The sequence below is a fragment of the Bombina bombina genome, chromosome 10 (genome assembly GCF_027579735.1).
Source record: "Bombina bombina isolate aBomBom1 chromosome 10, aBomBom1.pri, whole genome shotgun sequence".
Lineage (NCBI taxonomy): Eukaryota > Metazoa > Chordata > Amphibia > Anura > Bombinatoridae > Bombina > Bombina bombina.
Window position 1 is genome coordinate 165,707,216 of NC_069508.1, and position 15,843 is coordinate 165,723,058.

Genomic DNA, 15,843 nt, shown 5'->3' on the forward strand with positions numbered 1-15,843 from the left:
AAATAGGGTGATCTATACATCTTTGGGTTTGCTATGTAAACACATATAGTGCTACTCATAACCTAACCAGATTGGCTTTTGTTAAAGGGACATTGTACATTAGATTTTTCTTTGTATAAATGTTTTGTAGATGATCCATTTATATAGCATATCTGGTAGTGTTTTTATAAAAATGTATAGTAGTTTTGCTTATTTTTTTAAAGGGACAGTCAACACCAGAATCGTTGTTGTTTTAAAAGATAGATAATCCCTTAATTACCAATTCACCAGTTTTGCATAACCAACACAGTTATAATTATAAACGTTTTACCTCTTTAATTACCTTGTATCTAAGCCTCAGCAGACTGCCCCCTTATTTCAGTTCTTTTGACAGACTTGCAGTTTAGCCAATCAGAGCTGTCTCCATGGTAAATTCACGTGCATGAGCTCAATGTTATCTATATGAAACACGTGAACTAATGCCCTCTAGTCAAAAATCAAGAGGCCTTCAACGTCTAAGAAATTAGCATATGAACCTCCTAGGTTTAACTTTCAAGTAAGAATACCAAGAGAACAAAGCAAAATTGGTGATAAAAGTAAATTGGAAAGTTGTTTAAAATTGCATGCCCTATTTGAAACATGAACGTTTTTTTTTACTTGACTGTCCCTTTAATAACATTGTGCTGATTTCCTTCATGTCATGGCAAGAGTCCATGAGCTAGTGACGTATGGGATATATAATCCTACCAGGAGGGACAAAGTTTCCCAAACCTCAAAATGCCTATAAATACACCCCTCACCACACCCACAATTCAGTTTTACAAACTTTGCCTCCTATGGAGGTGGTGAAGTAAGTTTGTGCTTGATTTTCTTCTGTGATATGCACTTGAAGCCCGATTCCTCTCAGAGTACAGTGTTTGTCACAGAGGAATGTGAAGAGAGTATCACCTATTGATTCTATGGTTTTCCTCATGGGAAATCTTTTCAAAGGTTCTCTGTTATCGGTCGTAGAGATTCATCTCCTACCTCCCTTTTCAGATCAACGATATACTCTCATATTCCATTACCTCTACTGATACTTTTTCAGTACTGGTTTGGCTATCTGCTATATGTGGATGGGTGTCTTTCGGTAAGTATGTTTTCATTACTTAAGACACTCTCAGCTATGGTTTGGCACTTTATGTATTAATATAAAGTTTTAAATATATGTATTGTACTTATATGTGCCATGAGTCAGGTTTATGTATATTTCTTTTTGCAAACTATCAGTTTCAAAATTGGGAAACATATTTAGGAAGTTATTTTTTCATACCTGAGGTATAGTCTTTTCTTTAAATTGACTGCTTTTTTCATTAATTTTCTCGGGTAAAATTAGGCTTGCGAGGTCCCAAAATGCTGATATTTATTGCGTCATTCTTGGCGCGAGAATTTTTTTTTGCCGCAAAGGTACGTTCGGTGATGCAAATTCATCATTTCCGACGCCAGGTTTCCTTGCACAAGGTTGCGTCTGCCATGACTCGAGTTGCGTCATTTCCGGATATTGTTAGCGCCAAAAAAATTAATTTTGCGTTGCGCATCATACTTGGCGCCAAATAATTTAATTATTTAAACCCCACTTCCTATATGCCTCTTGCCTTTTTTATGCTCAGAGGGCTATGCTGTTTGCATTTTTTTCCCATTCCTGAAACTGTCATATAAGGAAATTGATAATTTTGCTTTATATGTTGTTTTTTTTTCTCTTACATTTGCAAGATGTCTCAATCTGATCCTGTCTCAGAAACCACTGTTGGAACCCTGATGCCTGATAACAGTTCTACCAAAGCTAAGTGTATCTGTTGTAAGTTAGTGGAGATTTTAACTCCCGCTGTAATATGTAACAGTTATCATGATAAGCTTTTACATGCAGAGAATGTATCCATCAGTACTAGTACAATGCCTGTTGTTCCTTCAACATCTAATGTACATGATATCCCTGTGAATATAAAATATTTTATTGCTGATGTGATTCAGAAGGCTTTGTCTGCTATTCTGCCTTCTAATAAATGTAAAAGGTCTTTTAAAACTTCTCATAAAGTAGATGAAATTTCAAATGACCGACAACATACTGAATTATCCTCCTCTGATGAGGATCTATCTGGGTTAGAAGATCCTACCTCTACTTATTTCTTTAAGATGGAGTTTATTCGTTCCTTTTTAAAAGAGGTGTTGATTACTTTGGATATTGAGGAAACTAGTCCTCTTGATACTAAAACTAGTAAACATTTAAATTCTGTTTATAAACCTCCTGTGGTTACTCCAGGGGTTTTTCCAGTTCCTAATGCTATTTCAGATATGATTTCAAAGGAATGGAATAGGCCTGGTACTTATTTTATTCCTTCTTCTAGGTTTAAAAAGTTGTATCCTCTGCCAGCAGTTAGATTGAAGTTTTGGGAAAAAATCCCCAAAATTGATGGGGCTATTTCTACTCTTGCCAAACATACTACTATTCCTATGGAAGATAGTACTTCTTTTAAGGACCCTTTAGATAGGAAACTTGAATCTTATCTAAGGAAAGCTTATTTATTTTCTGGCTACATTCTTAGGCCTGCTATATCCATGGCTGATGTTGCAGCTACATTATTTTTTTGGTTGGAAAGCTTAGCGCAACAGGAAACAGATCCTGATTTGTCTAGCATTGTTTGCTTGCTTCAACATGCTAATCATTTTATCTGTAATGCTATTTTTGATATAATCAATATTGATGTTAAATCTATGTCTTTAGCTATTTCTCCAACATAGGTGTGTCCGGTCCACGGCGTCATCCTTACTTGTGGGATATTCTCTTCCCCAACAGGAAATGGCAAAGAGCCCAGCAAAGCTGGTCACATGATCCCTCCTAGGCTCCGCCTACCCCAGTCATTCTCTTAGCCGTTTCCTCTCATCCCCAGGCTGGTAGCCAGGATCAATCAGGAGAGGGCGTCGGTGATCTTGATAGCTCCTGCGTGGCCACGCAGGACTTGGTATGCAGATCTGGTGAATATGTCATCGGCTCCACCTTGGAAGCTACCTTTGAGACGAGACCTTCTTGTTCAGGGTCCGTTCGAACATCCGAATCTGGTTTCACTCCAGCTGACTGCTTGGAGATTGAACGCTTGATTTTATCGAAGCGAGGGTTCTCAGATTCTGTTATCGATACTCTTGTTCAGGCCAGAAAGCCTGTAACTAGAAAGATTTACCACAAAATTTGGAAAAAATATATCTGTTGGTGTGAATCTAAAGGATTCCCTTGGGACAAGGTTAAGATTCCTAGGATTCTATCCTTCCTTCAAGAAGGATTGGAAAAGGGTTTATCTGCAAGTTCCCTGAAGGGACAGATTTCTGCCTTGTCGGTGTTACTTCACAAAAAACTGGCTGCTGTGCCAGATGTTCAAGCCTTTGTTCAGGCTCTGGTTAGAATTAAGCCTGTTTACAAACCTTTGACTCCTCCTTGGAGTCTCAATTTAGTTCTTTCAGTTCTTCAGGGGGTTCCGTTTGAACCCTTGCATTCCGTTGATATTAAGTTATTATCTTGGAAAGTTTTGTTTTTAGTTGCAATTTCTTCTGCCAGAAGAGTTTCAGAATTATCTGCTCTGCAGTGTTCTCCTCCTTATCTGGTGTTTCATGCAGATAAGGTGGTTTTACGTACTAAACCTGGTTTTCTTCCAAAAGTTGTTTCTAACAAAAACATTAACCAGGAGATTATCGTACCTTCTCTGTGTCCGAAACCAGTTTCAAAGAAGGAACGTCTGTTGCACAATTTAGATGTTGTTCGCGCTCTAAAATTCTATTTAGATGCTACAAAGGATTTTAGACAAACATCTTCCTTGTTTGTTGTTTATTCCGGTAAAAGGAGAGGTCAAAAAGCAACTTCTACCTCTCTCTCTTTTTGGATTAAAAGCATCATCAGATTGGCTTACGAGACTGCCGGACGGCAGCCTCCCGAAAGAATCACAGCTCATTCCACTAGGGCTGTGGCTTCCACATGGGCCTTCAAGAACGAGGCTTCTGTTGATCAGATATGTAGGGCAGCGACTTGGTCTTCACTGCACACTTTTACCAAATTTTACAAGTTTGATACTTTTGCTTCTTCTGAGGCTATTTTTGGGAGAAAGGTTTTGCAAGCCGTGGTGCCTTCCATTTAGGTGACCTGATTTGCTCCCTCCCTTCATCCGTGTCCTAAAGCTTTGGTATTGGTTCCCACAAGTAAGGATGACGCCGTGGACCGGACACACCTATGTTGGAGAAAACAGAATTTATGTTTACCTGATAAATTACTTTCTCCAACGGTGTGTCCGGTCCACGGCCCGCCCTGGTTTTTTTAATCAGGTCTGATAATTTATTTTCTTTAACTACAGTCACCACGGTACCATATGGTTTCTCCTATGCAAATATTCCTCCTTAACGTCGGTCGAATGACTGGGGTAGGCGGAGCCTAGGAGGGATCATGTGACCAGCTTTGCTGGGCTCTTTGCCATTTCCTGTTGGGGAAGAGAATATCCCACAAGTAAGGATGACGCCGTGGACCGGACACACCGTTGGAGAAAGTAATTTATCAGGTAAACATAAATTCTGTTTTTAGCTAGAAGAGCTTTGTGGCTCAAATATTGGAATGCTGACATGGTATTTAAGTCTAGATTACTATCTCTTTCTTTCCAAGGTAACAATTTATTTGGTTCTCATTTGGATTCAATTATTTCAACTGTCACTGGGGGGAAGGGAGTTTTTTTACCTCAGGATAAAAGATCTAAGGGCAAATCTAAAGCTTCTAATCGTTTTCGTTCTTTTCAACAGAATAAGGAACAGAAAGCCAATCCTTCCTCCAAAGAATCTGGTTCCAATTGGAAACCTTCAAGTTGGAATAAATCCAAGCCTTTTAAGAAACCAAAGCCAACCCCCTCATTCCAGCTCAGCTGGTGGGGGTCAGATTAGGATTTTTCCAAAACATTTGGGCAGATTCTGTCCAAAATCAATGGATTCAGAGTATTGTCTCTCAAGGGTATCAAATAGGTTTCAGAGTAAGACCTCCTGTGACAAGATTTTTTCTCTCACGTTCCAACAAATCCAGTGAAGGCTCAGGCTTTTCTGAAGTGTGTTTCAGATCTAGAGCTTTCAGGGGTAATCATACCAGTTCCGTTTCAGTAACAGGGTCTGGGGTTTTATTCAAATCTATTCATTGTCCCAAAGAAAGAAAATTCATTCAGGCCAGTTCTGGATCTGAAAATTTTAAATCATTTTGTAAGAGTGCCAACTTTCAAAATGGTGACTATAATGACTATTCTGCTTTTTGTTCAGCAAGGTCATTATATGTCCACTATAGACTTACAGGATTCATATCTTCATATTCCGATTCATCCAGACCACTATCGTTTTCTGAGATTCTCTTTTCTAGACAAGCAATACCAATTTGTCGCTCTTCCATTTGGCCTAGTGACAGCTCCAATAATTTTTTCAAAGGTTCTCGGTGCCCTACTCTCTGTAATCAGAGAACAGGGTATTGCGGTGTTTCCTTATTTGGACAATATCTTGTTAATAGCTCAGTCTTTACATTCTGCTGAATCTCACACGAATCAACTAGTGTTGTTTCTTCAAAAACATGGTTGGAGGATCAATTTACCAATAAGTTCCTTGATTCCTCAGACAAGTGTCATCTTTTTAGGTTTCTAAATAGATTCAGTGTCCATGACTCTGTCTCTATTAGATAAGAGACAAAATTGGTTTCAGCTTGTCGAAACCTTCAGTCTCAGTCATTCCCTTCAGTGACTATGTGCATGGAAGTTTTAGGTCTCATGACTGCAGCATCGAACGCGATACCCTTTGCTCGTTTTCATATGAGACCTCTTCAGCTTTGTATGCTGAATCAATGGTGCAGGGATTATACAAGGATATCACAATTAATATCCTTAAATCTCAATGTTTGACTCTTTCTGACTTGGTGGTTAGATCACCATCGTATAGTTCAAGGGGCCTCTTTTTTTCGTCCAACCTGGACTGTAATCACAACAGATGCAAGTCTTTCAGGTTAGGGAGCTATCTGGGGATCTCTGACAGCACAAGGGGTTTGGAAATCTCAAGAGGCGAGGTTACCAATCAATATTTTAGAACTCTGTGCTATTTTCAGGGCTCTTCAGGTTTGGCCTCTGTTGAAGAGAGAACCGCTCATTTGTTTTCAGACAGACAATATCACAACTGTGGCATATGTCAATCATCAGGGTGGGACTCACAGTCCCCTAGCTATGAAAGAAGTATCTCAGACACTTTCTTGGGCGGAATCCAGTTCTTGTCTAATTTCTGCGGTACATATCCCAGGTGTAAACAATTGGGAAGCGGCCATCAGACTTTACATCCGGGGGAGTGGTCTCTCCATCCAGATGTGTTTTTTCAGATTGTTCTGATGCGTTCTTCCAGAAATAGATCTGATGGCTTCCCATCTAAATAAGAAACTTCCCAGGTACTTGTCCAGGTCCAGGGATCCTCAGGTGCAGTCAGTGGATTTGTTAGCAGTTTCTTGGTTTTACCAACCTGCTTATATCTTCCCGCCTCTAGTTCTTCTTCCAAGAGTGATCTCCAAGATCATCTTGGAACAATCGTTTGTGTTTCTGGTAGCACCAACATGGCCTCACAGGTTCTGGTATGCGGATCTTGTCCGGATGTCTAGTTGCCAACCTTCGCCACTTCCTTTAAGACCAGACCTTCTGTCTCAAGGACCATTTTTCCATCAGGATCTCGAATCGTTAAATTTGAAGGTATGGAAATTGAAAGCTTAGAGCTTAGTCATATAGGTTTCTCTAACTCAGTGATTGATACTATGTTACAGGCTTGTAAATCTGTTTCTAGAAAGATTTATTATCAAATTTGGAAGACTTATATTTCATGGTGTTTTTCTCATAAATTCTCTCCTGGCATTCTTTTAGAATTCCTAGACTTTTACAGTTTCTTCAGGATGGTTTGGATAAAGGTTTGTCTGCAAGTACCTTCAAGGGACACATCTCTGCTCTTTCTGTCTTATTTCACAGAAAGATTGCTAAGCTTCCTGATATTTACTGTTTTGTGCAGGCTTTGGTCCGTATAAAGCCTGTCATTAAATCAATCTCTCCTCCTTGTAGTCTTAATTTGGTTTTGAAGGCTTTACATGCTCCTCCTTTTGAGCCTATGCATTCTTTGGATATTAAACTACTTTCTTGTAAAGTATTGTTCCTTTTGGCTATCTCTTCTGCTAGAAGAGTTTCCAAATTATCTGCTCTTTCTTGTGAGTCTCCTTTTCTGATTTTCCATCAGGATAAGGCAGTTTTGCGGACTTCATTTAAATTAGGGTTGCACCAATACCATTTTTTTAAGACCGAGTACAAGTACTGATACTTGTTTTCAAATACTCACCGATACCAATTACCGATACTTTTTTTTTTTTACTGTCATGTGACAGTCAACCAAGCACAATACAGACTAATTATTTAAGATTCCTTCTTTATAATTATGAAGGACTGTAACTTAAAAGACATTATGAAATAATAAAACAGTTTTATTTGTCATAAAGTTCACAGAACATGTTTATAGATAAAAATATTGCAATAAAATATATTAATAATAACAACAAATAACAAATATAAAATCACAACCAACCAAAAGTGCAATACAGTAAAAAATAGAACAGTGCACTGTTTAATCATGGGGAACAACACTATGGGCTAAATTACATTTGACTTGTAAGCTTTACCAATGCTCTCATTACATGTCCTACTCCATTAAAGTCTATGGAGTTGGAAATGTGAACAAAGCATTGATAAAGCTTACCAATCAAATGCAATCTTAACCTAACCTAACCTAACCTATGGATGTTCCTCGGAGTACAGTATGCTTTGAACATCATTGTGCAAGATTAGAACTAGCAGTAAAAAGGCAATTTAGCAATTAGAATAATTTTTCAAAAGTTAGTGGCAAGTTCTTTTTAAGGAACAGAACAGAAGCCTCTCTGCATTTTCAGCTAGAAGTCTGTTTTTGCTATCAGTAAGGAGGTTTGACTCTAAGTTGAACAGTCTTTCACTTTCCACACTACTGCATGGGGCAGAAAGATATTTTTGGACCTTTTTAGCCAGAGCTGGAAATCTCAGTTTATTAACTGACCAGTACTTCAGGGGTTTGTCTGAACGAGGTACAGTGATCTCTCCTACAATAATACAAATAACCGCAATTTGTATTGGCAGAACAGTAGTAAACAATTTTTAGTTTAGTCTCCACTTCAGCTTAAAATGAAATGGGAACATGCAGTTTGAAAATATGCCACAAGATAGCATATGGGTAGTAAGTGGAGGTATCGGTTTAAGCATCGGTGCATTTGCACGAGTACAAGTACTCATGCAAATACTTGGTATCGGTGCAACCCTAATTTAAATGTTTACCTAAAGTTGTGAATTCTAGCAACATTAATAGGGAAATTGTTGTTCCCTCTTTGTGTCCTAATCCTAAGAATTCTTTGGAGAGATCCTTACATTCTCTGGATGTTGTAAGAGCTTTGAAATATTATGTTGAAGCTACTAAAGAGTTCAGGAAGACTTCTAGTCTATTTGTTGTCTTTTCTGGTTCTAGGAAAGGTCAGAAAGCTTCTGCCATTTCCTTGGCATCCTGGTTAAAGCTTTTGATTCATCAGGCTTATTTGGAGTCGGGTCAGGCCCCGCCTCAGAGAATCACAGCTCATTCTACTAGATCAGTCTCCACTTTGTGGGCTTTTAAGAATGAAGCTTCAGTTGATCGGATTTGCAAAGCAGCAACTTAGTCTTCTTTGCATACATTTACTAAATTCTACCGTTTTTATGTATTTGCCTCTTCGGAAGCAGTTTTTGGTAGAAAAGTTCTTCAGGCAGCTGTTTCAGTTTGATTCCTCTGCTTTTTTTCTAAGTTTTTTCTTTTCAATTATGAGAAAAACTTTTTTTTTTTGGATGTGGATTTAATTTTTTCAGCGGAAAATGGCTGTTTTTATTTTTATCCCTCCCTCTCTAGTGACTCTTCTGTGGAGTTCCACATCTTGGGTATTGCTATCCCATACGTCACTAGCTCATGGACTCTTGCCAATTACATGAAAGAAAACATAATTTATGTAAGAACTTACCTGATAAATTAATTTCTTTCATATTGGCAAGAGTCCATGAGGCCCACCCTTTTTGTGGTGGTTATGATTTTTTGTATAAAGCACAATTATTTCCAAATTCCTTTGTTGATGCTTTTTTACTCCTTATTTTATCACTCCACTACTTGGCTATTCGTTAAACTGAATTGTGGGTGTGGTGAGGGGTGTATTTATAGGCATTTTGAGGTTTGGGAAACTTTGACCCTCCTGGTAGGATTGTACATCCCATACGTCACTAAAGAAATGAATTTATCAGGTAAGTTCTTACATAAATTATGCTTTTCAGACTCCTAACCAAGCCCCACAGTGTCAGATGTATTTGTTCGTTTACAGACTCCTGCAGGCTCCTGTTTAGGTTATCTGTCTTTTCATATGCAGGGATGGGGGGCGGAGTGTCTGCTCTTTTTGTTTTTCCAGCCCCTTTCACTGGGTGTCCCAACCTCACCTTATTAACCGTGCTAAAGTCGGAGCTTCTAAGTAATTTTTTAAAAGGTTTTATACTAGATTTTTAGACCAGTATCTGTGCATATTCTTCTTTATAGTAGTGTATATGTATACTGTCCCTTTATGTTACATATAAAATGTATTTGAGATTGTCCCTAATGCAGGTCAGAGATCATATGACATCATGGTGCTGTAATACCCACACAGGCTGCCATGTGCACGATAATCACAGGTGAAAACAGAATGTATTCATTCCATTTAATTACCAGGTGCCAGAGGTCTCTTCTGTGTGTGCAAGTTGGTCCCTTTGTCAGTTCATGGTAGGGACTTGTGTGGCTCTTCATCCGCACCCTTGGGGACCAGTAGACCTGCAGGGCTGAGAAGTTACTGGTATTTTCACTCCTTTCTTTTTGTACAGCTGCTTCATACCTGTCTGACAGATTAGTCCTGGTAATTATTTTATGAGTATTCTCCATGTATCTGGGTTGTAGACCTAAATGACACTCTGTTTATCTTGGTCAGTATGTAGCGGCTCTGTTAATAAGTTGTGTGTGTCTGGACTTGTCTGTATGAAAACCAGGACCCCCCCAGAGGGAAGACATGCTGGTACTCGTCCTCCCTGACTTTGTCTCCATTTTCTGCCCCCCAGTGCCCTGCAGGAGTCATTAAATCAGAACTTCATGCTGAGCATCACACACCGCGAACTCCAGAGGGACTACAACCTGCGCTTCTCTGGGAGCTGCACTATACAGGAGGTGAGTGAGTGAGGCTGCTTTTAACACATTAAATGCCGTGCTTTTCATTAAACGTACCAATCAGAGAAATCTCTTTGAAAAAATGATTACATCTTTTTATGTTTGCAACAGAATCTCCAAAGTGATTTAAACAGTAGGTGTCCATAAAATCTGAATATCTAGAAAAATGGTTCCATGTGCAGACCAGGGCAGTTTCATGCCAGGATTTTTTCTAAAACATATTGACTTAAACATCTGCGAGCAACTTATTTCCCAGTAGGTGCCAAAAGATGAAAGTGGGACAGAAGCGATAAAGCCCTGCTGTTATTTGTTACGTTTTACCATTCAGAACCTCGCACCTGGCAATGCTGCTGCTTTACTCGCTTTCTGCCACAAGAGAGCGCTCTCAGCTGACTTTATCTAATTTGCTTTTACAATAATCTTCACTATTTCCAAATTAGCTTCTGAAATATAAACAGATCCAAGTATAATAGGCAGTTATTGTTTGATCTGGAGATAATTGGCATATTGCAGGAAGGAGACTTAATTTCACCCTTTTAAATTAAACACCAAGATTTAAAAAGATATAAAATATTCATTAATGTTTAGTGATTATAAAATACAGGCGCATATTTATTTAGCCATTATTACTGTTTCGATAGGGAAAATACTGCAAATATTTCAGAAATCGAGTTGGCCATACTGACAAGTTGAAATGTTTAAGCAGTGTTAATGCAATCTATGTACATGTGATATTCTATGCAGAAAGATTTAAAATGACTACATCAATTATTAATACCTGGAATTATCATTCTATAAATGTCTCGTCACTCTACTTAATTCAGTGCTACTGTCTCCTGACTCATAATATTTGGATAGTGAAATCTACATGGCAATAACAAGGCAACAAATATTACCACCCGTTTAGTCTTTCTTGTGTTAAATAGCTTTTTAAACCCTTTCATTTCTGAGACTTTGTTATTTTAATGCCGCTAAGATGTGGGCACCTGCTCTTTTTATTTGTGCCAGTTACTGAGACGTTCTCTTCCTCCTAAAAATAAAATCCGTTTGAGAAAAATATAAGCACTTTGCGTCATCATTTTTTATTTTGACCTATTTGCACATAGATTATAAACCTTTAACATTTCAAAAAAGGAAAAAATATTTGGCCGATTACAAACTTAAATTATACATTTTAATAATTTGTGACTTTTCTAAGATTACAATCTGTAAAAAAAAAAAGAGTAAAGAAAATAAAATATTTGTAGATTACAGACAGTATTTTAATATGTGTTTGATGTGATGTGTATCCCTGTGTGTATCTGAAATACAATCTGACATTTAGGCTTGCTCAGTACTTAATATTTATAGTTCCTAATATAAAGCTAAGGACAACTGTTTTCCATGTGTAAGCATACGTGTGTACTCTGGTATGTGCTCCCATACATTTATACCAATTCATTCCTGAAGTCCATTTACCATTCTCATGTCGCTCAAGCTTTTTATGATCTTTGTGTGTAATTCACACCCGGTGACCAAACGTTCTGTAGTGCAGTAAGAAAGGGGAAATATACTGCAAGTCATGATTTTACGTATACACTGATGCAAAATGGGTATTAAGGGGGTCTCATAATGTGAAAGTCTTATTGTATTTAAGTTTTTTTCTCCCATAATACAGTTTAAATAGCAGCCTGTAAAAGGTAGTTTTTAAGGGCAGAGCGCCCTAATGTAATTTAGTTTATTTTGGTTAGTGCCATATTATCTTTTTGTTAAATGAGAAATAATCCCTTTGAAACTGTCGGCATGTGTGGATACCCCGGTTTTTAACCCACTACATGTTTTATAAAATATTATTATTTGTAATTATTTGTTAACTCAACAATATAATATGTTTATTGCCATTTACAGAACAATAATCACTTTAGATCTGTAAACTACTTGAGTTGTTACTATATGTATCTTTGATTTATATTTTTGCTTATTGTATGTCTGCCCAATATTAATGGACAGTTAAACCAGTTACCGCTCATAATGTCAGTAAAAACATTATCTCAAATAAAACCGCAATATAGAAAACGGATTTCTTTTAATTCAGTATATATTTTATCATTTAAAGTGTTTTTGAACTTTTGTCTAAATGTTCAAACTGAATTTGCATCTGGATTCCTGCTGTGCGCAATATGCTAAGTAATATCATTTATTAATTAGCTGTATTAATCACAGATATGATTAACTTTGTTAAGTTATAATGATGCACTTTACAGTTACTAAAATTGTTTAATCTGGGAAAGATCTGTGTCCATTTAATAGAAATGAAACACACAGGAAAAGGTTGCGAGTAATTGCATTGGTCACTGGTACTGTAATAATCCCGCTTAACAATATGTACTTGACAGGTTGTAATCGTGCTAATTGAAGAGACTAATTCACACTTGCTTCAATCTATTCAAAGGCAGAATCAGCATCTTGTTTTGCTTTTGACCAGATGGTCACGATGAACACATACTGAGCACTTTAAGTGCTTTGCTGGGATTACAAAGGCAGTGGGCTGAACTCATCTCGCAATGATTTGAGAGGAGCGCAGAGAGAGAGAGAGGAGAAAAGCCTGGGTGCTCAATGGATTTGGTGCGGCTAAATTAATTCTAGTAGAGCTATTACACAGAGCCTCTTTTGAAAGCTTTCCCCCCCCTTGTTTGTTCTGTAGCAATGAGAAAGTAAAGGCAGATTACAGCAAACAGAAATAAAAAAAAAGTGCTATGAAAGGGAAAAAAAGGGCCCGAAAGCCTTTCATATCATGTGTTGATTTTTTTTCAAAAAGTGCATTATGTGTGAGAAGTGCCGCTGTATAGAAAGCCAATTGGAGGTTTTTTTAAGAGCGCTATTAAAGCAGTATGAATATGTAAGCAAGAGCAACAGTTTGACTAGCTTTAGTGTGGGACTGCATTGTGCCTGGGGATGAATCGCATTCATTACAAGTGGCGCTTCCCATTTTAATATGAATGCGGCAGCATTTTCTCCAGCCCGTTCCTGTTTACTTTGGATAATTAGAATATACTTTTCTTTCTTTCTTTCTTTCTTTCTCTTTTCAGCTCTATTATTACTGTAGATGTGTAAAATTGCAGAAGCAGGCAGGCTTTATTGCACTGAGGCCATTGGTGTAACGTGAAACACTTGCTGCAATTTGCTTCTTATTTCTATGTAACCTACCTACTGCTGACCGCTGGGTATGTGCTACACAGATGTAGGTTCCCCTGTTTTTATTTGGAAATGCTTATAATTTATTGGGATTGAATAGTATTACTTGTAATACCTAGCAGAGTATAAAATGTGACTTTTTCCTGCGGCGTGCCAACCCTTTGTGAGTTCTTGTGATAATTGGCATTAGAAGCTCTGCTTGAGGTGAAGAAATTGCACTTTTCTCTTGTTAAGTGTATCCAGTCCACGGATCATCCATTACTTATGGGATATTAACTCCTCCCCAACAGGAAGTGCAAGAGGATTCACCCAGCAGAGCTGCTATATAGCTCCTCCCCTAACTGCCATTACCAGTCATTCTCTTGCACCCAACGAATAGATAGGATGTGTGAGAGGACTGTGGTGATTATACTTAGTTTCATACCTTCAATCAAAAGTTTGTTATTTTATAATAGCACCGGAGTGTGTTATTCCTTCTCTGGTAGAATTTGAAGAAGAATCTACCTGAGTTTTTCTATGATTTTAGCCGGAGTAGTTAAGATCATATTGCTGTTTCTCGGCCATCTGAGGAGAGGTAAACTTCAGATCAGGGGACAGCGGGCAGATTAATCTGCAAAGAGGTATGTAGCAGCTTATTATTTTCTGACAATGGAATTGATGAGAAAATTCTGCCATACCGATATAATGTAAACTCAGCCTTAAATGCAGTAGCAGCAACTGGTATCAGGCTGTCATGTATGTATATTTTACACTTCAGTATTCTGGGGAATGGCACTTCACTGGAATTATACTGTATGCATAAAACTTTAGCCTAATTTGCAGGGACTAGCAACAGGCTTTTTAATAACACTCAATTTATTAATGTTAAACGTTTTTTGCTGGCATGTAAAATCGTTTAATTTTCTGAGGTACTGGGTGAAAAAATGTTTTGGGCACTATTTTTTTCCACTTGGCAGTCGTTTTATTTAATTTATGACAGTTTACTGATCTCTCTCACTGTTAGCTATCAGGGTTAGTTATCCTTTGCTAATGGGAGCAATCCTTTGCTAAAATTGTGTTTTTTACAAAGATTTGATGCTATAACTTTTCAGTTTATTAATTTTCAACTGTCATAACTTTTTCTGTGCTTCTTATAGGCACAGTACGTTTTCATATTATAGTAAATTACTTGAAAAGTATTTCCAAGTTGCTAGTTTATTTGCTAGTGTGTTAAACATGTCTGATTCAGAGGAAGATATCTGTGCTATATGTGCTAAGCCAAAGTGGAGCCCAATAGAAATTTATGTACTAACTGTATTGATGCTACTTTAAATAAAAGTCAATCTGTACAAATTGAACATATTTCACCAAACAACGAGGGGAGAGTTATGCCGACTAACTCGCCTCACGTGTCAGTACCTGCATCTCCCGCTCGGGAGGTGCGTGATATTGTAGCGCAGAGTACATCTGGGCGGCCATTACAAATCACATTACAGGATATGGCTACTGTTATGACTGAAGTTTTGGCTAAATTACCAGAACTAAGAGGTAAGCGTGATCACTCTGGGGTGAGAACAGAGTGCGCTGATAATATTAGGGCCATGTCAGACACTGCGTCACAATTTGCAGAACATGAGGACGGAGAGCTTCATTCTGCGGGTGACGGTTCTGATCCAAACAAACTGGATTCAGATATTTCAAATTTTAAATTTAAGCTGGAAAACCTCCGTGTATTACTAGGGGAGGTGTTAGCGGCTCTGAATGATTGTAACACAGTTGCAATACCAGAGAAAATGTGTAGGTTGGATAAATATTTTGCGGTACCGGCGAGTACTGACGTTTTTCCTATACCTAAGAGACTTACTGAAATTGTTACTAAGGAGTGGGATAGACCCGGTGTGCCGTTCTCACCCCCTCCGATATTTAGAAAGATGTTTCCAATAGACGCCACCACACGGGACTTATGGCAAACGGTCCCTAAGGTGGAGGGAGCAGTTTCTACTTTAGCTAAGCGTACCACTATCCCGGTGGAGGATAGCTGTGCCTTTTCAGATCCAATGGATAAAAAGTTAGAGGGTTACCTTAAGAAAATGTTTGTTCAACAAGGTTTTATATTGCAACCTCTTGCATGCATTGCGCCTGTCACGGCTGCAGCAGCATTTTGGTTTGAGTCTCTGGAAGAGACACTTGAATCAGCTCCATTAGATGAGATTACACACAAGCTTAAAGCCCTTAAGTTAGCTAACTCATTTATTTCAGATGCCGTAGTACATTTAACTAAACTAACGGCTAAGAATTCCGGATTCGCCATTCAGGCACGCAGAGCACTGTGGCTAAAATCCTGGTCAGCTGACGTTACTTCTAAATCTAAATTGC

The 15,843-nt window shown here is 38.1% G+C and overlaps 1 protein-coding gene across 1 annotated transcript in view; it reads left to right on the plus strand.

Annotated features, from left to right (window-relative positions):
• Positions 1-15,843, plus strand: part of FAF1 (Fas associated factor 1) — a 700,642-nt gene that overhangs the window by 189,089 nt on the left and 495,710 nt on the right. Inside the window, exon 7 of the mRNA XM_053693495.1 lies at positions 10,209-10,314. Within this exon, the coding sequence (XP_053549470.1) occupies positions 10,209-10,314 (106 nt within the window). The remainder of the gene's footprint in view (positions 1-10,208; positions 10,315-15,843) is intronic.